Below are 26,492 nucleotides of genomic sequence, written 5' to 3' on the forward strand. Positions count from 1 at the left end.
CTTTGCCCAACCTGTCTAATAGTCATTGATGCACCTATCTTCCATGAACTTACCTAGTTCTTTTTTGAACCCTGTGGTACTGGTAGTCTTGGCCTTCTCAACATCCTCTGGCACTTTTTTTTTTATTGGATGTAGTGATCTGCAGAGTTGTTAGTATTTTCTTTCCCTTGTGTGCAATCTGAATAGACAAATTCAGACTAGAAATAAAGAGCAAAGTTTTAAATGAGGATAATTAAATATTAGCTAGGGTTGTGGTGGGTTCTCTATTACTTGTAGCCTTTAAATCAAGACAGGATGGTTTTCTAAAAGATATGCCATAGTTCAAACAGAAACTATTGGGTGAGGTTGCTTCGAGTTATATTTATGCAAGAAGTCATTTTGTCATCAGGGTAGATAATCATAATGGTCCCTTCTGGCATTGAGGGATATGATTTATATATTAGCATGGTGTTAGGCAACATGGCTACTTGTATACTTTTACATATATTTCTCTAAATGCACAGTCTTCCGCTAAGACAAGGGGTCCAGTCAAACTTCCACTGAAGTATATGGGAGCCTCTCCACTGATTTCAATGGTTAAAGCTAATTCTCAAAATCTACTTGTTTTTGCTTGCTGTCCGCCAATTGCTCTAGGGCAGTTTCCTCCTTTTTCACTTCCTTATTGCCTCAGTATAAAAAGAATCTGAATTTCCAACTTCAAACATCTTAGCTTTATTGATTAACAGTTGTCTTCCTTTCATTGCTCTTTTTCCATGTAAAACACCATGTAAGTTCATGGTATGGTCTAAATAAATAATAGGCATTAAAATGTCACTAAAAATATATTTCCGGCCCTATTCCTGCCCCCAAGATCCCTTAGCTAACTTTTGGAGTTTTACAATCGCATTTCTGTATTCTTTTTTAAAAAGTGTGGTTTCTCTTCCTTGGTGCTGTGTGAAAGATGCACACAAATGGGATACAAATTGACTGTAGGAGAAACAGTAAAGCTGATCAAACAAATTGCTGCAAAATACTTAAAGCAAGCGAAAAGCATCATGAAGGTTTTCCTTCAGTCTCCTCCAATTTATAGCAATCTAACCTGTAGGAACAGTAAGTTAAAGGGAAACCGTTGCAAACTCAAGTTACATTTAAGTTGATAATGTCCCTTTGACTGATACCTGGAGATGAGTAGACACTCAAGAGACCTTGGCCTGATTGTGTGTTGCCCTGTGGTCTCTTTATCGTTTTCTGGTGACATAAAGTAATGACTAAAGGAAGCAGATCTCCCCAAGGAATATCCTCCGAGAAGGAGCACTCCCCAGTTGGTATAGAGCTGGCTGAGCAACATACTCAACACACTCATGGTCCCCTTATTATCTTGACCTGTTGTAAAAGGGAACGAGGGGGGTGTGGCCAGCTAGCATTTCATGGCTGCCCACAGGTGCAAGCGGACTATGGACAGTCCAAGATAAATTAGAGTAGTGTGTAGCTGCTGTAATCTCCACTGGGCACTGAAGTATGCCCACAACAGCATCAGCGCAAACCACGTTTGCTGCACGTTCCCCTCTCCCCCACTTTTTGCAATGGGCAGGAATGGAAGGAGTCAGATATAGGGCTTCAGAATTAGCTGAATTGACAACCCCAAGCCTTTAAAAGCAATGAGTCAGGCCCCCAAAATCATGAGCAGCTTAAAAATATTTTAAAAAATAACTTGAGGTTACTTTTGTTTGCTTTCTGATTTAGTTTTTAATCTTGTTAAGCTTTTCTTGGCAACTAAGAGTGCTAGAAACTTCTTATACTTCCTTCCCTCCTTCCCCCCCCCCTTTTCCCCTTTGGTGACCTGCTTGCATAATTGCTTGCCTCCAGAAAGTGGGACTTTAAGATAAATACCAAATATCATGGCTAAAGTTGGCAATGCTGAGTTTGTATGTTGTATAATAAGGATCACTTTGATCTTAGAATTGTGTCTGCAACATGTGGAGGCTTGTTTTCTCCATGTATGTAACATGCATTACTGTTAATAAGGTGCACACGTTGATAGGAAAGTATATCTAAGAGTACCAGAGCACAGAATTTGCATTGTCATTTTTCATTATTGTGGTTGTTTGTGATTCTTTAATCAAGTCTTACGTGAGTATTTCCATTTCTCACTTTTAAAAGTCCTGTTTGTTCAATACAACTGAACCAGGATGTCGTGTGTGTAAAGAGATGAGATTTAGGGAACCTTTGAATACAATTGTAACAAGTCAGTAAACACAGAATCCAGGATGAACAGAGGAATTTAGTTCCTGAATTACTAGACCACTGTAAACTTCGCCCCCCCCCCCCCCCCCGGAGAGAATCCGATAAGTGAGAAATATGTGCAGAAACTGAGAACACTCAACTTGAGTTATTCCTGTTTTTGTTCAGTGGGGTTGCTCACACTAGTGAGTTTACAGGTCCCAAGAGTCAAGTGATAATCAACATAACTCATTATTCTTTTAACTAAATGAGATGAGGTCAGATTTTAGGGCCAACCAGTTGTAAAACTGTAGTGTAGTGAAATTAACAAACTTTTTGTCTACCCCATTGGCGACAGTATTATCTTCCTATTTGTTTACCTAGATAAAGAAGGTAAATTTTACATTACAAAACTCCTAAACTGTAGAGATTGTCAGGGTGGTGTTATCTCCTGTCTGCTCCATTTTACCACCTTTGGCTTTTATTGTAGTGTGTACTCTGTTTATTGCAAACATGTTTTTTATCAGTAAGTACTGATAACAGGAAAGTAGTATCTGAATTGCTTGGAAAAGTCTTTAACAAGGTGACTAATAAGCCTTTCAAGTGAAAGGCAAATCTTTAAAGCCAGCTCATAGTAGATACCTGTGAAAGAAAAGCATAAGTTTGTTCTCCTGATGCAAGGCTATGAAAGTTTATTGGATAATACTGTTAACTAAAGTCAGCTACGTTTTTAGATTATTTTTTTGACACCTTGCAGTTGCTTGAAAGCTGGAAGTCAACCTTACCTAACCGTTTTTCCCTCTTCTGTTTTGGGGATTCTGCCTCAGTGTCTTTCAAACACAGCTGAAAATAGGTTCTGTAACAGTTCTAATGGAGTCAACTAATGACATCAGTATAGCTTTGACTATAGTGTTTGTTACAGCTATGAGTCCTTGTAGCACCTTGTTTTTGCTGATACAGACTAACACGGCTACCACTCTGAAACCTGTTACAGCTGTGTCCTTATCACCAGGAGGACCTGGTTTCCTTTTCTTAAACTTGGAAGGTGAAAATGGCTTGCACTTTAAAGAAAATACATATTTAAAGGCCATGTCTTCCCACACAGAGGCTGCATCTGTCTAAGGAGCAGTAAACTCCAAGCTTTCACACACAGTGTTTCCAAAAGTTGTTCTGCCTGATAGCAGAGTTTGTCCCATGGTGGAAGCAAGAAGGGGTTCATCTCCCAGAAGCCAACAGAAATAGAGGTCACTTACTGTTGCAGTCCCTCCTGGACCCTTCTGCTTCTCCAGGCCCCTCTGGTCTTCCGAGTTCAGTTTCTGTGAAAGTTCTGGTTGCTAGGGGATCCTTTGCTAGCCAGTGCTCTCCGATTGCAGAGTGAGTGAGCATTAGTGCTTGAGTGACCAGGCCATTAATTTGTGAATGGGATAGCTGCTTTTGGTAGCATCTCTCTCTCTCTCTCTCTTCCACCCCTCAGTATCTGGCTGAAGTTTCATTAAGTCAGTGGGCCTACTGGCAGTATAGTTACTTGTGTGTAGGTCTTTGCAGGATTGGGCCCTAAAGCTACAAACCATTCTTTATTTCTTCAAATCATGGCACAGCATGTGTATCTACTGTTCTGGGATGCTCTGATCAAATACTGTGTGAAGTAGCTTAACATCTTGTTGGTAAGAGATAAGTATATCATACCTTCTGGAACCCTGACTCTGAATTTCTTCCCATTCACTTTTAAATGAGGCTTTTCATTTTACTGTGACAAGCAGCACTTCCCCCCAGGTAGGTGCTGGATTAAACAGGTCTGTTGATGCAGACAGACGCTAGGGCACCATTCTGGCACAGAACTCTGCTTGGATTGGAGTTGCCAGGGTCTTATCTGGAACCACCCCTAGTGACATATCCACTGCCAGGACTTAGTTTGACTTTCACTCTTCTCCAAGGGCTTGCAGAACACCTTAAAGAGGTGGAGGGGGGAGTTGGGGGGGAGATGGAAGCTCTTAGAGTTCAGATGTTCATGCCATGCTCCTTTGAAAGCTTCTATCTGTAAGTGAGACTTTATTTCAGAAACAGCACTCTGAACAAATTTGTCTGATTGTGATGGAGGTTTTGTTCTGAGAGTTAAAAATACTGTGCTTGTTAACTTGTCCTCGTCACCTCGCTTGAAGCTACAACAGCTGTGTCTGACTGGCTAAGACAGAGATAGCAACTTTCGGTAGGGGGAACCTAGAAATGCTTTAATTTGTTTTTAATGACTTTTGAAATTGTTAAACAAAAAATGGTGGTTGGGCTAAAGCAGGGTTTGATGTAGGATATAAATGTATTGTGCAGGTTGGGATGACATGATTAGTTCTGTTTCTGATTTATTTATTGTACTGACACCCTTTTCTTAATAAAAAGAAAAGGAGTACTTGTGGCACCTTAGAGACTAACAAATTTATTAGAGCATAAGCTTTCGTGAGTTACAGCTCACTTCATCGGATGCATTTGGTGGAAGCATCCGATGAAGTGAGCTGTAGCTCACGAAAGCTTATGCTCTAATAAATTTGTTAGTCTCTAAGGTGCCACACGTACTCCTTTTCTTTTTGCGAATACAGACTAACACGGCTGCTACTCTGAAACCTGTCATTTCTTAATGCATCAACACAGGAATACATGTAGGGCAAATTTTCCTTTGCTGAAATTCTTGGTTGCATCTCTAAGCTTTTTTTTTTTTTTTCTTTACTGACATCTCCTGGTTAAATTGAGGTATATTACATGTATCCATATTAAATTATTTTATAGTGATTATTTTTAACCAATATATTTAAGTCTCTTTTTTATGTATTTTGAATTTATAATTATCCTCTGAGCTTTTAACAGACAAACTGTAAAATCCTTTATTACTGTGACCTTTGCAACTTCTAGATATTGCCTCTTTACATTTACCCTGCTTAGAGATACGGTGATAAAGTTTTCTAAACAATGTGTCCCCAAGTGAATAGGCATTCAAGCAAATCAACTTACGGCATTTTATTAAGTCAAGGCTCATGCAAAAGCCACCGCCAGAGCTTAATAATTATTTACTGAATGCGCTCAGGTCATGAGAGAGGTTTTCATTAAGATGGAAAAGCATTATGTTCAGCAGCTTGTGAAGGTGGTGTTTTAAAGACTGGAAGGAAAAAAAATGGAAAAATACTACATAGTACACAACTGTTTAATGAAAAGGAGTACTTGTGGCACCTTAGAGACTAACAAATTTATTTGAGCCTAAGCTTTCGTGAGCTACAGATGCATCGGATGAAGTGAGCTGTAGCTCACGAAAGCTTATGCTCAAATAAATTGGTTAGTCTCTAAGGTGTCACAAGTCCTCCTTTTCTTTTTGCGTATACAGACTAACACGGCTGCTACTCTGAAAACTGTTTAATAGAATTTTTAATTTAAAAAAATCCATACATAACTGTAGGTTAAAGACAATTGCATCCTATAAAGTCCTTCTGCTTCAACAATTAACTGCTCATTTGTGAGACTTTTTTTTCTCTCTATAAAACTAATTTTGATTCACCTGCTGATTTATTTTTTCCCCCCTCCCCAAACTGGCTTTTTGAAAGATTCTTTAGTCCTGCAGCTGCTGACAGTGCATCCAGGTGCATCCACTATAGAACACACCAGTTTTGCTAAAAGAAAAGGAGTACTTGTGGCACCTTAGAGACTAACAAATTTATTTGAGCATAAGCTTTCGTGAGCTACAGCTCACTTCATCAGATGCATTTACAAAACTCAAGAGTACATCCAACTGTTTGATGGACTTCTAAATGGTGTAGTTGGAGGAGAGCAGCTCAGAGCAAGTGTAGTTTGGGATGAACACAGAAAACACTGGTGGGGGGGAAGGAAGGGGTATGGGGGAGGGAAATGGGGAGGGGGATGTGTTCCTGTCAGCAGCAAAGTAGGCTGCTTGCTATTGCACTTATCTCCATCCATCTGCATCCGATGAAGTGAGCTGTAGCTCACGAAAGCTTATGCTCAAATAAATGTGGTAGTCTCTACGGTGCCACAAGTCCTCCTTTTCTTTTTGTGAATACAGACCAACGCGGCTGCTACTCTGACACCTTCATGAACATGTCACTTTCAAATGTGGAAAATTTCAGTTTCTTGCATCAAAGCAGCAGGAAATGTATGGTGTCTGTGGACCTATATCAAACATTATAAGAGTAATTTTATCAGGTTTACTGCTCTGTCCTTGGCAGGAAAGGGTGTAGCAGAGTGCCAAGATTTTTTTTTTCCACCATATTGCTACTTTAAGCCATGGCAGCCAATAGAATTGCGGAGTGAAGTGTCACTATAACCCACAATCAATTATTAAGTTTAAGGAATGAAGTACAAAGTGCTACGGCAGAACCTGTAGTAATTTGTTGTGTACACTCTCCTAAATCCATCTTTTCTCCCTTATTTTAACATTTATAATGTGCTTCCTCATCTTTTTTCCATGGGATATCCTTTGGTATGGTGAACAGCAAAATCCACTAACATTTCAGACACAATCAGAAGTTTCACTATTATAAATAGAGTAGGGAAAGGGCTTTGATGTGAGTGTAGTTAAATAGTGCAAAGTCGGTCTGAAATCTTAATTCTGGATTTTTTTTTTCCTCTGTGTAGAGAGACTGAAACCTGTATCAATATAAATTTGTGGTGCTGAAGTTTTTAATTAATCAAAAACAGAAATCTCAGAGCCACATGAATGGGAAAGATTTTATCAATTCGCTTCTGATAACGCCTGTGGCTCAAAAAAAATATAAAAATTTCCAGATTAAAATGAACGTTTCTTATTTCTACCTTGGATCTCAATTTAAATGTGAATATTCACTTATGTGCTGTACTGACTAGAAACACAAGTCACTCTCTATATAAATCAGTGTGGACTGGCTAAATGCAAGACTTTGAACGCAAGTTTTTTTAACTGTGCATTCTCTTAACTCTGGGCCTCGTAAGGACACTCATCTCAGTAGATTTCTTGGAATGTTGAATCTTTGTGCTTGACCATCTCTGTTGCTTCTGTTTGCTTGATTTTATTTGTATATTAAAAGTTTTGACTAGGCTGATCTCCTCCTGACTAAACCTTTAATGATGGATTGCTTTAAGTCATCACAGGCTCATATGGTGGCAAGTGGCCTCACTTTTTGTGTGCTCTCACTCCACCTAAATAGTTGAGCTTTAGCAAGATTTTCTCAGACACTTGGGGTTCTTGAAAGCCCTATCATCATTGTCCAGGTATATAAAGGAGTAATAACTTCCTGGTAAGCAAGTTTTGTCTGATCTTTATCCCCAAATAGGATAATGGTAAGTCTAGTAACCTATGCTTATTTTCTGAGCTGTTGCCCTCTGCAGTAGTCTTCTCCCTTGGTAGAGTAATGTGGCAGGGATCACATTTTAGCATTTTCAATACCTTCATTTAAAGCTCTACCCCTTTTTTTATCCAGAAGAGTGTGGAGTAACATTTCAGGACGGAAATATACTAATCTGCTCATTTTGTGGCCTTGTCATTGCATCTTTTCTATATAGATTTCTTAAGGTTCATATTTCTTTGTTTCTGTCAATCAGATGCTTATTTGAAGTACTGTGGAACTCTGGAAGCTCAAGAACTACCCCCAAATTAGCCAGCCAGTCTGGAGCTATTGCAGAACAGAGTATTGTGCAGAATAATGATTTTATCCCCTGCATTTCAAACACATCCAGTTCTTGGTTCAAGAATAGGTTGTTTTCTAATTCCTTGGCTTAGAACATATTAAACCATGTTGATCCAAACTTTAACTAGGAAGGGATATTGTAAATATCATCATAGAATCATAGAATATCAGGGTTGGAAGGGACCTCAGGAGGTCTAGTCCAATCCGCTGCTCAAAGCAGGACTAATGCCCAACTAAATTATCCCAGCCAGGGCTTTGTCAAGCCTGACCTTAAAAACCTCTAAGGATGGAAATTCCACCACCTCCCTAGGTAACGCATTCCAGTGCTTCACCACCCTCCTAGTGAAATAGTGTTTCCGGATATCTTCCCCCCACTGCAACTTGAGACCGTTACTCCTTGTTCTGTCATCTGCTATCACCTGAGAACAGTCTAGATCCATCCTCTTTGGAACCCCCTTGCAGGGGCAAGAAGGAGCCCTTCCAAACTTATGCACGTTAGCTCTTTTGACACAAAACCCTCCGCTTGCTTGGCTTTGAGTTCAATTACAAACTCAGAGCTCTATACCTGTTTGCCTAGTGGTTCAAGGAAAGTGATGGACCTGTATTGAGCTCTGAACCAGCCTAGACTGATATTGTGTGGGTGGCTTCCACCCAAACAACCGAGCATTTCAACCCGGAAAAGGGGAAAAAACTTGGTGCTGGGGCGGGGCGGGGTGGGGGGGGAAATCCAGAGCTAAATATAAGTATTAGTATGTGAAACAAGTATGAGGGAAAAATTACAGCATACGTGTGAATTTTAACCATTGAGTTTCATATAACTCTGCTTCAGACAGTTCATAGGATCAGCAAAACAAATGAAAAAAGGAACAGTGAAGAAAGTTTGGGCTTGTCACTTTTCTCGCTAATCAAAAATTGTGGGACAAACTGGAAAACAAAGGTGTTACCTTAATGTATCATTTTTACCAAATTCACTAGATAAAAATAAAGATTGTTTCGAGACTTTAGTTGATTACTCCCATTTTCCACAAGTCATCCAGAGGTGATGGCTGCAGCTTGGATCTCCTATACCATCAAAATTGTTGAATGGCTGTTACATCTGTGAAGGACATCCTTGCATTTCTTGACCATGTCTTCAGGAATACTGTGAATATCTCCCGCCTTGTTGTGACATACGTATATTGAACATTTGGATTGCAATGTAAATGCTTTGGATTATCAGTTGTCTGCTACACTAGGCAAAAGACATAGGAGGTTTTATGTCACATAAATACAGAATACTAACTGAAAATGAGACCTTATTTTTCAAGAACTTAGATTTATTTATCTATTTATTTGTATTACTGTAGCACTGAGGAGCCTTAGTCATAGACCAGGACCACCTTGTGCTAAGTGCTGTATAAATGGTAACAATAAGAGTGTCGGTCCATATTTATTTTAAATGTAATTACTGCGGGTCTTAGTAAAAAACTTTAGATTGAAGAGACGTGGTTGAGTAAAACTTGGCCCATAATTTAGGTTTGTAACAATAGGATATTTTGGTAAAATCTAAAGTCTACAGGAATATTTTCATACTTCTTTTTATTCAAAGTTTCTTTGGAAATGTTTAAAACAAACAAAAGAATCCAACCTAAATTAGTGTTTACAACCAAGACCGTTCAAAATGCTGTTGGCACTTGAGAACCTGCAAGCCAAATTAGACAGTTTTTAGTCAGTCTATATTATTTTTGGTTTTGTTTGAGGTGACCTAAAGACCTAAACCAACTACATAAATAGTGAAAGGTAAATTAGGTTCTGAAAATGTTTGGTTTTAATAATCGGATGTTAGTAACGTGGTAAAGAAATTTGGGTTTTTAGAATAATGTGATTTAAAAACAAAAACGAACTGGCCAGTGTCCTTTTTTTTGATACAATCACCATATATATTATGATAGGTTTCAGAGTAGAAACCGTATTAGTCTGTATCTGCAAAAAGAAAAGGAGTACTTGTGGCACCTTAGAGACTTAACAAATTTATTTGAGCATAAGCTTTAGTGAGCTACAGCTCACTTCATTGGATGCATTCAGTGGAAAATACAGTGGGGAGATTTATATACACAGAGACCATGAAACAATGGGTGTTATCATACACACTGTAAGGAGAGTGATCACTTAAGATGAGCTATTACCGGCGAGGGGAAGAAAACTTTTAGTAGTGATAATCAAGATGGGCCATTTCCAGCAGTTGACAAGAATGTCTGAGGTACAGTGTGGGGTTGGGAGGGGGTGGGAAATAACATGGAGAAATAGTTTTACTTTGTGTAATGACCCATCCACTCCCAGTCTCTATTCAAGCCTAAGTTAATTGTATCCAGTTTGCAAATTAATTCCAATTCAGCAATGTCTCGTTGGAGTCTGTTTTTGAAGTTTTTTTTGTTGAAGGATAGCCACTCTCAGGTCTGTAATCCAGTGACCAGAGAGATAGAAGTATTCTCCGACTGGCTTTTGAATGTTATCATTCTTGACAAAAAGAAAAGGAGTACTTGTGGCACCTTAGACTAACAAATTTATTTGAGCATACAGCTCACTAATGCATCCGATGAAGTGAGCTGTAGCTCACGAAAGCTTATGCTCAAATAAATTTGTCTCTAAGGTGCACAAGTACTCCTTTTCTTTTTGCGAATACAGGCTAACACGGCTGCTACTCTGAAACCTATAATTCTTGATGTCTGATTTGTGTCCATTTATTCTTTTACGTAGAAACTGTTCATGATGTAGTCTTCTCCCTTCACGGGCTCCACATCACCTGTATGATAGCAGAAGATTAATGAAGTTCTCCTTGACCCCTGAAGGGTGAGGAGGTAATTGTAATGCAAGTACTTCATTTGCTCTTTTGCAGGACATAGGCTGCTGCCAGAGCTTCTAGTCTGAAGATTCTAGGTTTGAACAGTTTTAGTATCTTTATGTGAGTACATAGCTGTCAATAGTAAAAGTGTGAGGAGGGTAAGTTTGTACTAAAGAAAGTAGTAGATCCAATATGGAATATTTTTCTCATATAAGTTTTCATTTGGGCCAAAAGAAAAGGAGGACTTGTGGCACCTTAGAGACTAACAAATTTATTTGAGCATAAGCTTTCGTGATCTACAGCTCACTAATGCATCCGATGAAGTGAGCTGTAACTCACAAAAGCTTGTGCTCAAATAAATTTCTTATTCTCTAAGGTGCCAGAAGTACTCCTTTGCTTTGTGCGAATACAGACTAACACGGCTGCTACTCTGAAACCTGTCATCTGGGCCAAGTTACTCAACTGGAAAAGGGGGTCATAGCAGAAAGCTTCTCAACTTCACAGCTTCCGTTCCAGTGTGAGCACTTTGGTGCATGCTCACTAACCGAATCCTGTCAGTTTTAGGAGTAATGAAACTATATTGACTTACCTCCATTATATAACCAGTTTGTGCATGAATAAAAACTGAGCTACACATCTGCTTAGCTCACTAAATTCTTTTGCTGCTAAATAATTTTGTTTCTGGCTTCTTCTTAGTATTAAGGATGAACAGAACATTCTGTAATCTCAAGGGTTTGTTCTTTCCCTCTCATCTGGCCCCCCAGATCTGATGTTTTGGATGTGAAAAAGATCAGGCTTCTTTTGTTTTTCCTTGATGGCATTTGTGTTAGGAATATACTCTCGGATTTTCTATTGCCAAGTCAGTCACGCACAAAACTCTGTATTTTCAGCAGACCAGAATGTTGAAGAGACCTATAAGATCAACAGACTTAAAGTCAGAGATCGGCTGAGTTTGTTGCCAGGTTATCTTTACCTGAACAAAATCATTTCTGAGGAAGGAATTAACTTCTTTTTTTTCTTCGTTTGTTGAAAACACAAAATCGTAGAATCATAGGATCATAGAATCGTAGGACTTGAAGAGACCTTGAGAGGTCTTCTAGTCCAGTCTTCTGCACTCGTGGCAGGGGAATGTTGAAGAATTATCAAACGAATTACCATTAAAGACAGTGGGCCTGCTCCTGCACCCATTGAAATAAATGACAAAACGGAGACGGTCTCTCCCCACATGGCATGCTGACATAGCTGAGAGCAGTGGAAGGACGGGTCTTTGAGCTACGGCCTCATTGGTGTAAATGAGGAGGGGTTGCTGGCAGGCTATTCGTCGCAAAAGCCCTACAGCTTTGAAATTCACTTTTCCCTCTTTTGGTTCAAAATGGCTTTGATCTGAACTTCAGGGTGCGTTGCAAGGCTCCTCTAATCCCCTTCCTCCCACCTCATGACGTTTGAAAATGGGGAAGAATGAAGAATGTTTTGTGGAGGGATTGGAGTGGAATATCTATTGGATAAACGTGGTATGTACTTGTAATGTCTGCCAAGGACGCCTAGAGCATATGGATGGGCACCCTCTTTAGCATGTCTATAAACCTAAATAAAATGTCCATTGACTTGAACAGGAGTGGGATTGATCCTTGTTTTTTGCGGCTGAAATGGTATTTCTAACCTGTAGCTATCATAGTAAGCAACCATTTAAATAGAACTTTTCTGCAGTTTGGAAATGTGTGAATGTCTTTTAAAAGCTTTCCCAAACTTTAACAAAGTTAAAGAACACTGTGATGGTTTAGGATATGGGAATACTTCACTGTTAATTGAGAGGCTCTTTTTGTGAGTATCACAGTCAATGACTTGTCTTGAGCAGCTAATTAGTACGATTATTCCACAGCTGCATTAGTTTCACCACAAAGGTTTTCTCTTGTTTTATCAAAAGGATCAGTCTCTCTGGGAATGTTTCAACCTGACAGGCCTTAAATAGCAACACAGTCTCTTCCCGTCCCCCCCCCCCCTTTTTTTAAGGAAAATTAGATTGTGCGCTGTGGAAAATCTGGGTTTAATAATACTATTTAAACAAAATAACCCCTTTCCTTTGTTGTTCCTACTGTGAACAATTTAATTTTAATATATGGTTCTAAACATCGCTTGCCAGATTTGCTGGAGAGCTGAACTGCCACTGAGAGCAATGGAAACTATTGGGTGTTGAGCACCGGGGGATCAAATTTCTCAATAGGAGATGTTGGGTGCTGAGCACTTCTGAAAATCTGGCCCTTTACCTGTGCAATGGTGTTGCTTTTCTGGAACTGCTGCACTTTAACTTGTTAATGTAGTTCCTGTCATTTGAAAGCAAGTGATGCAAATAAGCATCATACATTTTAAATTGTAATGGGCATAATACCGTTTAATTTTTGTGTGATTAATGCTGTTTGATTAACATTTAATCTAATAGGAAAAATGTTTTGCAGCTGAGATTTCTGTTGGGAGGTGTTGGGATATGGTTCTTAATAAGTCGGACACAGCAGGTGTTAGTGCTCTTTGTTTCTGACTTCAATAGAAGTTATGGCTTTTGAAAATCCCAATCCTACTGTATGCACTCTGCATACGCTGTGGGTTTGATCCTACACCGATCAACTGCAAAGGTGCAGGGTCAAGCAACAAATCCCATGTCTGTACTGGGGAGGGGTTTGTGTGTGTGTATACATACCTAAAGAGCACTTTGCTGTCTTGTGTGGATGCATTGTTTCTGTAATATTATCTGTTCTTAACTGCTGAGTAACTTTTAACCATCTACAAAATGCACTTGCCTACCTTACATAGAAGTGCTGCCCAGTGGTTTTAAATTATTTTGGGTGGTTCTTGGATGAAAGACACCATAGCAATAATGGTTATTTTTTTATTAAGGTTCCATTTTTAAAGGGCTTTTAATGACTGATTAATTGGCTATTGTAGATTGCTATAGCATGCAAGAGGTCAATAGGTGGCATATATCCACTTAAAACACGTTCTACTGATGTCGTCTACATACTGCATACTACTTTATATACTACTGTAAAACACACATCATCTATTATTCATTTATTAACTTTTGTAAACTATTCATAAATATCAGGGGGTAACCATGTTAGTCTGTATCCACAAAAACAACAAGGAGTTCGGCGGCACCTTAAAAACTAACAGATTAATTTGGGCATAAGCTTTCGTGGGTAAAAAAAAACACTTCTTCAAATGCATTTGAAGAAGTGGTATTTGAAGAAGTGGCTTTTTACCCACGAAAGCTTACGCCCAAATAAATCTGTTAGTTTTTTTTAAGGTGCCACCGAACTCCTTGTTTTTATTCATAAATAGAATCTTAGTATAAAGTGTGACTAATAATTATAGCAAATCTAAATATGCATGCCATCATACAGCATAGTAGTTGGAAAAAATCAGAAATATTTTGCAAGATGTTTTGGTGTGTATTTTTTAAAAAAAAAAAAAAAAAGTAGCGTATGTGAAATGGATCAAAATGGGAATGAACTAGAAACCACAAACTTTCTTATCCTCCCAAAGTTGTCCTTGGTCAAGTATCTGTTTGATTATAGTCCTTGGTAGGCAGGATATAAAATGAACAGGTTGGATACTATTAACCTGCACTGAGTCTGCCTTTTACACTTTTGATTGTGTCACCTGTTTAGGAAAAAACAAATAGCGTCCTCTTAAAATATCTTGTCTTCAACTTTTCCAGTTACTTTTTTCTTTCTCTTTCTCTCTGTCTGCTTTTCCTGTCATTATATATGTAAAATATGGGATTTGTATTAATCATTGAGTTGTGAGCAAAGAACGGGCTAGATCATTCCATCCATGAAAAACCCTGCATTGCAGAGGTCCCCTTGCAGCTACTCCCATATACCCCTCACTTCCCCTCCTAGCATGGATCCACTACAAGCTGTTGCTATTGGTTGCCCTACCTGCACCCACATCCCACTCCTCACTTCAGGCCTGCTAGTGCCCTCAAAGTGAGTTGATACTGTCACAAGTAGTGTTTGCACCTGAAGAGAGTGCTACTAGCAAATCTACTAGAACTCTAATGTGGTGCAAGGGGCCACTGCCCCAAACCACCCTTGAACACCAAGTTAGTGTGGAGGGGTTTCCATGTGCTCTCTAGAACTCTACCCGCAGGACTCAACCTCAGTGGTTCTGGGAATCCTCCCTGACCCCCAATGTCTACCTAAAGAGTTGTGTAAAGTTCTGTTAAACTTAAGATGCTAAATACATTCTTTTGATTTTTAATTAATAGAAGCATTGCCACTGTAAATGGGAGTATGAAAGAAATACAGCATTCCGTTGAGCCCTGTTGTAGCAGCACTGTAATTCTATTAGATGTTAATGAGCATTAGACTTGTAAAACTTTAAAAATTCCCTCTTTGCTGCTAGCGATAGACATTGAAAATAATGGCTGGATGTAATCAGGTTAATTTGGCTTCTAAGAACCTAAAGTAGATCAGCTCCAAATTCCAATTTACCCTGGGCAGCTTTTCATTACTCGTTCTCTTATGTGTGAGAGCCACTTTGTTTCACACTTAACGTAACTTTGCAATCGCAGGAAATAATTATTCTAACCAGGGAAACTGAGATGTCTGTGGTTTTGGTCTTCCCACAGCAGTTCCGAGCATCCTGGAGCTTCCAAGCCTCCCCTAAGCTCCTCCAGTATGACATCACGGATTTTGTTACGACAGCAGCTCATGCGTGAGCAGATGCAGGAGCAAGAGCGTCGAGAGCAGCAACAGAAGCAGCAAGCAGCCCAGTTCATGCAGCAGAGAGTACCACTCAGTCAGACACCAGCCATCAACGTCAGTGTCCCCTGTAACCTGCCCCCTCCTACCCAGGTGCCAATGGAAGTCCTCAAGGTAAGTGAGCATGACTTTGTTCAGTTCACTGGCTCTCATACTTGTCTAAACATAGTCTATGTAATAGTGACACGGTTACTGATGTTCATGGCAACTAAACTTCACAAATAAGCTGCAGGGTCTGGTTTCACTTTTAGCTTTAACTCAGTGTCCCAGTACAAGAGAAGAATGAATTTTTTAACTTGTTCTCAGATGCAAGTGTTGGTTGCAAAATTAACACATTTTTCGCTTGAAAATTTCTTTCACATATTTGAAGATTCCCTCTTAAAATAATTAATATTTCAAACCAGCCTTCCATTTAGAGCAAGTTAATTTCTGATCAATAATTGTTTTAAATACTGAATCAAAATCCATGACAAAAGATCTTCTCAAAAGGATTTAATCTGGAATACGGGTGAATTTCCAGTCTCTTGCAACTAGCCATTGTAATCCTTTTTTGCTCAAATGTTTTGACGGCTGTTAGTAGCTTTGGGTTCCTTGTTAGATTAGAAACTGTAGGAGCTTGTTAGTAGCCTGCTGCTGGAGACTATGTACCTTGCTAATTACCGAGAAAAACTGCAACAAGAACAGACTTAGTTTCACACGTGTTGGGTAAGTTGAGATAGAGTAGTATAGCATGAAATACCTTGTTAAAAGAACATACAAAATGATTGAAAATATAAATGAAATAATGCGACATCAAAGTAAAATTCAGTATTTGCATACTTATTCTGCTTTATCTACCACATGCAACTCCTTAGTTTTTCTTTTTATTACGGTATGAAGGTTTGTAACTCTTTCTGGCCAGTAAGCAAACTGTAAACCAGTAAATCCAATTGAAGTTGGTTACAATAGAATATTTTCAGAGCATGGTGTAGTGCTGGCATTTTTGTATGTCAACTCCATTTTAAGATTTATTTTAAGAATAGTTTGGTAGATTTAAAGCAAACTGTGTACGCTTGGCTTATCCCGCAAGTTTTGTGTAGGTATTTTTGTTTATTGTTGCTACACTATCACTTACAATGGTGTTAGCATTGTTAAATAAAAAGAATGGTAAAAATGCCATTATTGGAGTTCTGCAAAAAGTAAATAGGATACGATTTGAGTACAGCATTTATGTTTTTGGCCATGAGGAGAAAGAACATTAAAGAAGTATCTGAATTTTGATTCAGGCTCTAATATTCTGACTCTTCCCCCTAATACAGAAGCTATTAAAATGAACAAAGAATTTATTTTCCAATCAAACGTTTGTGATGAAGAAACTTACTGAATTTCTTGCTAAATACTATAGTGTAGTTTTAATGTACACCTAGCTGATCGGTGTAGACTGTAATGTGAAATATTCTTCTATTCAGAATACACTTGAATTAACAAGGAAATGATGATGCACTCAGAGTCTCAGTGAAAGAGCTTTATTTCTGAATCTCCCACTGGGTATGTGTAATGTTTTATGCCACCTTTTGGTATTTAATTATAGCAACATATTTGGCTTATTTCTTCTAAATTTGAAATATTTAATGCCCTGTTTATGTGATTGCCAGAATCACAGCAATAGTATTAGGAAGATGCTATAGATTCGTTATTTTGTAGCCGCTGCCTTACATGAGAGAAGGGGCAGTTTCTTATTTTTTGATGGCGCCTGAAGTTATAGCAGAGGCTCCAATAGAAAGAAACTGGCAGGAGGTACCTGATGGTCAGTTATTAAATAACATAACACTTTAAGGGGGCAGATTCTGCTTGGCCTGCACACACATGCACAATTGCGAGAGGCATGAGGATTGCTGGGTATGATGCCTAGGGATCAGGAAGAAGTGAGATCCTTGTGCTTGGAAAAGCCACCTCACTACTTCCCTAGGGAAGACCGTGCCCCAGAATTGACAGGAGAAGGGAGCTCCATTGTTCAGCTTCCATCCTCTTCATTTGCCCAAGTGGGAGTAAGGCCCACCCTATAAAGGGGAATAGTAGTAAGTGTGCCCCCATTGTGCACAAAGAGGTATTTTGCCTCCCACTGCTTCCTGTTTTTCCACGTGGTGCAGGGCATTCTGCAGAATCCCCTACCCTGGGCTGTGCCTTGAAAACAGTCTACTAAAATCCCTATAGGCAATGGAGCAGGAAAACTGTCTAGCAGAGATACGGATCGCAGGAATCTTATGTGCTGCTCCATGGTGACTGATGTACATCTTAGAGTAAAATAAATATCTGTGCTAGCACCATCTACATCAGTGAGTGTAAACCCATACTCTGAGCACCATAGTTAGTGAAATGACTGACACTCTGTGGAAGGGGAGAATCCATATAATTTTGCTTTTTTTTATGGAACTTGCTAGAATCTCATCTTTTTTCGTTACTTTTAATGCGGATGGGGTTTGATACAAAAATCATAACACACACAAATTCCAGGCATGACATTGTGACTCCACAGAAATCCATGGCAAAATTCTCAAAGATATCAATGAGACAAGAATTTCACCACAGAGGTACACACATGTTTTAAAGAAGCAGTCAGATTTAAATGTGGAATTGACACCAGGATATCTTTAGATAAGAGAAACTGACAGCCAGCCGTATATTGAGGAACTTTTTATTTGCTACATATCAGTTAATCAGAGGTGATATTTTACACGTCGTTTGTTTTGAGCTATGTACCAGCTTCCTTAAAGACTGGACATAAGCTTTAATTATGAGTAGGGTATTATGATAGGTAAGTTTATTATACTGGTAGTCTGGGTTTAATGACTGAACAAAATGCTAGACTAAAACGGGACTTCTGTGTTTTCATAAACGTTAATGTACAAAGTGACTTTTTAAAAGCAGAATTGCTGAAGGTTATAGTGTAAACATATGGGATTTTGGATACCCAATTTTCTTTTCAAAAATCAGATTTTTGAAAAGTAAGTTTGTCACAATACATAAAAACATGAAAATTGGCTTAGGAACACCTGTTAAATAAATTATTTACCTTTCTGTTTTCTGTGTTTCTTTGTCCAACTCCTTTAACTTCTGTGCCTCATTCACCCAGTGTAAAAGGATAGTGATATTTCCACGTCTGACACAAAGTGCTTTGAGATGGATTATTTTTTAAAAAGCTGCGTTAATAAAACCATAATTAATAGAAACCATATACTGTCTGTTATGAAGGTACTTAATACAGCAAAAGAAGAGTAATTCATGTTAGCCCACTTCATATAACTGTAGCACTCTCAAAATTGCATAATAAAATGTAATGTGTTCTTTATGGCCACATGAATAAATATGATTTAATGTGCCTAACTATGGGCTTCTAATTGCATGTTGATCTCTGAAGTGGGGTAACTTAGTGTAGTAAGAAAACACCCGTCAGAATGAAAATTTCTATTGCTTGGTAAAGGGTAATTAACTGATATTCTCTGGAAGAAGACCTAATGCAGCTGCAGCAATATCTGTTAGGATCCTGTATTATAATAGGATTTGTTGTGGCATTCCATTATGCCCCTGCAAAGCTGAAACTGGCTGTACAAAATAGATGCAGGCTGCTTTAAATTTTCATGAGGAATGCATCTGATTAACCACATCCTGCTATCTGTTTCCCACTGGCCTGAATTAACACTTAGAGCTAAGACTGCAGAGATGTGTCAGAGTGACTTGAGACTGATGCAAAATGATTTAGACATACTGTGCATCAAAAATAGGACAAAATAATTTAAAATGTGTTAATTAAATACCTTGTTTACTGGAGGATTTCCAAGGCCCTGAATTCCATACTATGTTAATGTCAGATCTGAATCCATTTTTGAGGTGTGAAACACACACTATTTTTATCTACATGGAGGAATTTAGCATTTTTGTAAGTAAGTCTGCTTAAAATGGTTCAATGTATTTTGGTTAAGTGATATGGACTTTTTAAAATTTATTTATTTTTTTTAAATGCAGTAACTTCTTTCATCCCAGTGTTCTTTAGTTTTGCATTCATTTTTTTTGGCGGGATGGGAGGGTTATTTAATGTTTTGGCCAACCTGAATGTTTGGTCCTTGAGTTGTTCTTCAGATGACAAAGTTCTGAACCGGGGAACATGCGAGTCTAAGCACTTCATTTGTATGGAATTTATTATTAATTTGTAGTGGCACAGTTCTGTCCCCAAATTGAAGAAACTCTATCAGTTGTACTTCACAAGGGTTCTCTTGAAAGTATTTTTCTCTACTTATGTTCTTTATGTAGTGAGAATGTGAAGACTCCTGGGTACCTTACACACCAGTTACAGTAGTAAGTCTTTAAATCGTATTGGATACTAAATACTAACCTGGGTAAAGTCTCACCTCTTACTACTGCCTTGTCTTGAAGACTACCATGAAGTCTTTTGTAAAGCAAATCCAATTATATCTCGACTCCTTGTGTATCTTTGATTCCAGTTATTTTGGATTTAGGCCTTTACATGGTATCGAAACCACTCTGGTTGGGTTGGTGGCTGATCACCTTCTAGTCATGATTGAAGGGAGATCTAAAAGACTGCCTCTCAGCTGCCTTTGCTGTCATTAACGTACCTGTAGACCCTCACAGGACTTGATAGGGTTCCACTTCAGTGGCTCAACTCCTTTGTTGCTCAGAAATCCAGGAAGATGATACTGGAGAGTTTACACAGCATTCCGCATGGTTCAATTCAGTTGTGTTCAAGTCCAAGTATTTGGGACTGCTAAGGGATTAGTAAAGAGGTTTGGAGTATAGCATCTTCAGTGTGCTGATGACACAGACGTATGTTTTCATCTCTTCCAGCCCTACTGGTGGACAGACTTACTCGGGAGACTTGGGAAGAATCAGGGCTTGGATCAGATTTAGAACCTAGATTGTTTTAGGACTGAGATTAAAGTCAGGCTGGTGGGGAAAGCCACTCTGGTTATAGGGATTGTTTGCTGCTAACTTTCAAGGGTCACAATTTAGGTTACTGCTTGATCCCCAGCTGCTTCTGGGTGCTCAGATACCAGCAACTGCCAAGAATATATCTTAGGATCTGCGCTCTGCAATAATTTCAGTCTTTTCTTTAGGATGCAGACACCTGTCATTATCCATCCCCATGAGTCCTTCAGTTTGGATTTACCATATTGTGAGTGTGACATGGGGCTGCATCTTCACACTGTTCAGAAATGGCAGCAGCTGTAGAATGGGGCTGTTTGATTGGTAAATGTTGCTTCACCGAATGAATCTCACCTGTGTTCCATGGTCTGCACTGGCTATCTGACTTTTGGGCAGAATTTAAGGTCTTCGTTTTGATTTAAGAATGGCCAGACTCAGTCAGACCAATGGTTAATCTAGCCCAGTGTCCTGTCTTCTGGCAGTGACCAGTGCCAGAATTTCAAAGGCAATGAACAGAACAGGGCAATTATCAAGTGATCCATCCCCTGTTGCCCAATCCCAGCTTCTGCCTATAACCTCTTAAATGGCTTGTGACCTGAGTGGCTGTTTCTTGCCCCAGTGACTTAGAGATTGATTGAGTTACTCAAGCTAATGGGCCTGTGGCTTAAGTGTGGCAAGCTGTCCCTGTCCTGGGCGTTCTCAGCCAAGAATCACTGGCTTCAGACCTTGCTTTCCACTTTAGCTCACAAGCAGCTGAATCTGGGCTCTTTGAGGCCTCCTTCTGGTTCTGGTAGGATTTTGTTTGGCAGGCGGGTGTTACTGGGATGATAGCAGTAGGCCAAGCAGATGACTGCAAGTGTATGTGGAATGAATATTGTGTACTTATGGCCTGAGATGGGTAAGAAATGACAATGTGAGGCAAGTGAATATAATTTTATAATATTTGTGAATAGTGTTTATCTGTCAGGTGAAGCATATGGTGAGATGCTTGCTTTAACTTCGGACCCATTATCCTTGTTTTTATTTGTAATTCACACGTTGCATGTCCAGCAGAATATGGTTTGAACAGGGACACTAGATGCCAAAGAACACAGACTTCCTGGCAGATAAAATACCGAGGACATCATCTCATCTTCCACCTACTCTCACTTAAACTAATTTTACCCTAATGTAACTCCAGTTAAATTCCATTGCTTTACATGAGTTGGATCCTTTATATCTCTACATTTTAACTCTCCTTTTCTGTGAGTCCTCTAAAAAAACAAACAAAAAAAACAACCAAACTTGACAGTGGTTAGGCTGCTGATGTACTCGGACCACTGCCTATTGGGTTAATCAGTATTGTTCCCTATTTGTCCAGCTGTATCCATCTGTTCTCTCTTGCTTACACTGAGATTGTAAACCCTTCAGGACAGGGTCAGTCTTTCTGTTCTGTTTGTACAGCACCTAGCAGAATGGGATCCTGGTCCATGACTTGGGCTCTTAGGCACTATGGTAATACAAACTATTACTATCTGACAGAGATACTCTGGAGCAAATTCAGGCCTAATATCAGAGAGTACAATTCCCAATTCAGTCAGTGAGAGCTGCTACTGTTCATGTTGGGGTCAAATTTTGTTTTTGTGCTGACCCCACCGTCCAACTCCCTGGCAGTCTTAATGTATCATTTCTAATCACATGACCCAGATACTGATCAAAACCAGCCCCTAAAGTGAATCTAGTGGGTCTCCTATGTCAGGTGAAAGTGTGGTAGCTGTTCCCTGAATTCGTCACTTAGATGACTACTAATGCTTCTGCTGTGGCTGGCACCAGCTGCTACCCCTTCCCAATGCAAGATTTCTATCTGGTTTCATCAATAGCATAGTAATAAATCTGTGGTCTTCCTACTGCATGTTTGTCCCAATATTTATGCTCACTGTCAGGGAGTTGAGAAGGAAGTTTCCCCACTGTACAGCTCCATATACGTCTCCTGGGCATCACTGGATCGGACTCCACATCCCGCAGTTTCGAGGGTTAATGGACTTTGTTTGCTACTTGAAGTCCCTCTGCCAAGAGTTCCAATGTTTGTTATTGATTTGTTTATATAGTGGCCTAGATCGATTTCAGGGTATTGCGCAAATAGAATCCTGGTAACAAAACATAAACCTGTCCAATCTCCTTCATTCAGGCTATTAAAATTGCCCCTTGTCCTTTTTCTGCCTGTTCCTAGAGAATATGAACAAACAATTCCTTTTGTTTTAGAGAATATCAACAAAGCATTTTCCTGGTTCTGCAATGTGCAAAATAAAATCGCTCTCTTTATGGCAGTTTGCAGAATATCCACTCCTGCCTTGTGCTTCAGGATAGCACATGCTCTTCCTCCCCAAAGATAGCTAACCTTGAAGTGCCCCATTATTCATACCTGCCACTAAGGGTATGTAAGGGCTAGCCTATACTGCTGCAGTTCCACTGGTATTGTCACTCAAGCTAGCTGTATCTAAGCTAGCTTGGCTATGGGTAATTTGCTGCATGCAGTCACACCTCTGATTGCAGCGTCAGGGTATCCTGAATGAACTTCACTATGCTTGTTGGTTCAGACAATTACTCCAAGGTAGGGCCGTAGCTTTTCTTTCTTTCTTTCTTTTATGGTGCCGGTACCTGTAGTATGTAAATGTGAAATGAAACTCCTTCCTGCAAGCTATTGGATGTGAGGTACACACACTCCACCTTGTATGATGTCCTTTCCCTTTCTAAAAAGGGACCCAAATCAACACCTGCAGATTCCAAACTCATCAGAATTTGTGTTCTTCAGAGCCCAGAGCCAAAATTTGTGGCTTGGGGCTCTTTCCCCCGGCCCCTTTTTTGCCTGCCTTTGAAGCATTCACTGTCGGTCTCTGCTGATGCTGCAATAGATTAATCTGTTGCCTATCCTAGTAGAACACATGCTGTGTCCTAGTACGAACAGTTGAATAGAAAATTTCAAATAGCTGTGAAGGCTCACCGAATGCCCAGCTGCTCAGTTAATCTCATTCCTGATGCACTGCCTACAATAAATTATTATGCATCTTATAGATTTATTTTCTGTATTGTAGTTACTTTGAAAGTTATTATCGAATCTCAGTGCACGTGCTCAAATAGTTGTCCTTCCCTCTCATCTCTTATCTACCCCTAGTGTCTGCACACCGACACATTGTGTTTCATTTAAAAAATAAATTGGATCAGACACCATGTCTGTCTTTGCCATTTGTAAAATGCCAGACGCCTTTTGGGTGGTACAAATTAACTGCTAGATGCAGCTGTCCAGAAATAGTCTGGTTCTCTTACTGCTCCTGCAATAATATGCCCTGCTACCCAGAAATACTGTGTGCTCTTAATATACTCTCTCTACTTACAGTGTCTAGTTAGAAACAGAGAATTGAAACTCTGCATGATCTGTTTCCTTATGGGAGATGTATTTTGCAGCCCGGAAGAACAGGAACAGTGCAATTTTAGCACCTACCACAGTATTGGTGCACTTGATTGTGTTTCATGACTTTCTTTTCTTATTGCAGGTTAATCTAAAAGATGTATGATAGCAAGTTGATTTTGTATTTTTGAGCTCTAGTTTTTAGTAGATGGTTAGTTAAGCAGTTGGGGCAGTAAACGTAATGGACAATCTTGACTTGAAAGTGATTTTTATTTTTTTATTTTATCTTATTTTTGGTCAGACCAGTTAGTATTGAAATGCAAATATAACTGTTCTACTGAGAGACCATTACTCATTACTCTTAGTGAATTCTAGGAAGCTTCATTATAGTAACTTTGGGAGGGTGGCAGATGGTAGTCTTCCTGAAGATTTCTTAGATAAATATAAACATCTGTGCATGAAGAATCTGCTGCAGGCTTAACTCTAAGTTTTTATTTAAATAAAAGTACCTGTCTGACTAGCTGTGGCCTGATCTACTTGGGTTCTTGTGTCTTGGGTCAGAGGTCATTTAAAAGTGTTCACTCAAGACTTAGAATTAGAACCTCAGGAAAATCGGTAGCTTTGCTTTGGAGACTGCTTGTACTGGCAGTCCTGGGTCAAGTGGCAGAGAGAAAATACAGAATTTCTATATTGGCAAAGTGGTCATTAGTGATCAAAAATATATAGTACGGTAATTGAACTTAAAGGTGAAATAGTACACACAAGTTGCTGATTGCTCAAGCCCTAACAGTGCATATAATACACTTAACTTTGATCATCTTTCACTACTTCCATGGATGCCAATTGTAGGTAATTAGTCTTTATTGCAGGAGGTTCAGCTCTTTCGTTAACTGCAGTTTTAAGAAAAAGCTGGCTCTTACCCAAGACTGAATCTCCCCATTCCAGAGCTTCTGTAGGAGTTACTTTGGCAGGAAAACTCCACTTTTGGGGGGTACTAAAGGAAGGAGAAAAAATTCATTGGCAGGCTGATTGGTGGCTGTTTGCTACTGCTGAAGGAGTTAGTGTGTTAGAATAAACCTGGGGAGAAATGGTTTAGTGGGCAGAGAGCAAATGAGGTGATTAAATTCATATCACTTGTCCCGTAAGTGCATGATCTGATGCTAAATGTTAGCATGCCCAAACTGAGGATTAGCTGGATCTTCGCAGTACAACCTTGTAGTTCCAAATTTACCTGTGATCCTGAAATAAAATCCAGCAGTGAAAAGAGAGATTTCATGTTCTCACAAAGAATTTCATAGTCATCTGGAAGGCAAGAGCTCATGCTGCTCAAATGCCACCATTCCCAGTTTCTTGGATTCTATAGCCACATGGGTTAGTGATCACTAAGCCTGTTGCAGTAAATCCAATTCTAAGCATGATCACCTGTTAAGTCAGTCAGGGAGAGACCAATAATGTTGGCTCACTAGTTCTAAAAAATTGTTTCTGGCTGTATGAATGTTCTGAGCATGCTCACTGGAGTCCGAAGCATTAGACCTTGGGTGGTGTAGTTTCTCTGTAGCTGTGGATCTTAGAAGCATTGCAGAGCTTCTGTGGCCCACCAACTAAAGACGTTAACTATGGCTGCAACAAGCCCTTCCTCCAGTCAGCATTAATGCATAAACAGCCCATTGCACTGCCCTGGCTGAGCTGACAGTGGATGCCGAGTGTTAATGTACATCATGGCTGATGCACTGATTGCTTGCTTCAGAGTTTCCTCTTGTGCAAAATTCAAACATGCACTTCCAGAAGAATCTGATCACAGCAGAATGCATGGATGAGGTCGCAGGAACAACAGGAAAAGGTGCGCTAAGTAGGGTGAGTGATAGGGCATGTGCTGGTAGGTGAGCAGCAAAACAGGAAGAACCAGAGGAGGGAAGAGAATGTGAGGAGATAAGGATGCTGGAACCTTCAAAGTAATAGAAAGTGCGTATGGAACAAGGAGAAGAGCAGCAGGGAGGGTGTCACTGAAATTCATCGAAGCAGAGCAAAATTACAAGAAAGGGTTTTAAAGTTTAAACCATGGGAGGGAAATCACAATGCCATCCAATGAAAACAAATGTAGGCTTGAGACGTGCATCCTGCAAGTGTGTCTTTGCAAAGTAATCTAACTTGCCATAACCTACGGACACCTTAATATCCCCTTGAATTGTACATTCTCAGGCTTAGTTCATTGATAAAGTCCAGTAAGTGTTGCTCATTGCTTTAGAAAGGTCTTATTAGATAGTTGGGTTAAACGTTCCATGGGCTGGAACCAATTCATTTGTATTTGTGCTCAAAATGAGAGCTATGTCAACAGTGCTGTGTGTCTACTTAGAATCATAGAATATCAGGGTTGGAAGGGACCTCAGGAGATCATCTCCTACGAATAGTTTCAAGCCATAGCTCGGCAAAGTAGAGCATTTTGGGAGCAGAGCTCAGCGCTAGAATTTCAACTGGAAAAAAAAAGGAAATATTAAAATGTAGGCTGGGCTGGCAGTGACTGATGCATATAAATCAGAGGTGGGCAAACTACGGCTCATGGGCCACATCCAGCTCGCAGGACCCTCCTGCCCGGCCCCTGAGCTTCTGGCCCGGGAGGCTAGTTCCCCAGCCTCTACCCCGCAGCCTCAGCTCACTGGGCTGCCGGCGCAATGCTCTGGGCGGCAGGGCTGCAAAGCCCGGCCTGACCTGGTGCTCTGTGCTGCACAGTAAGGGGGCGGAGGGGGTGGATAGAGGGC

The 26,492-nt window shown here is 39.7% G+C and overlaps 1 protein-coding gene across 1 annotated transcript in view; it reads left to right on the forward strand.

Moving 5' to 3' along the window:
* MITF (melanocyte inducing transcription factor) overlaps positions 1–26,492 on the forward strand; it is a 169,675-nt gene that overhangs the window by 85,457 nt on the left and 57,726 nt on the right. Inside the window, 1 exon segment of the mRNA XM_038409976.2 lies at positions 15,302–15,548. Coding sequence (XP_038265904.1) covers positions 15,302–15,548 — 247 coding nt within the window.

Source organism: Dermochelys coriacea, chromosome 7 (assembly GCF_009764565.3).
Source record: "Dermochelys coriacea isolate rDerCor1 chromosome 7, rDerCor1.pri.v4, whole genome shotgun sequence".
In the NCBI taxonomy this organism is placed as follows: Eukaryota; Metazoa; Chordata; order Testudines; family Dermochelyidae; genus Dermochelys; species Dermochelys coriacea.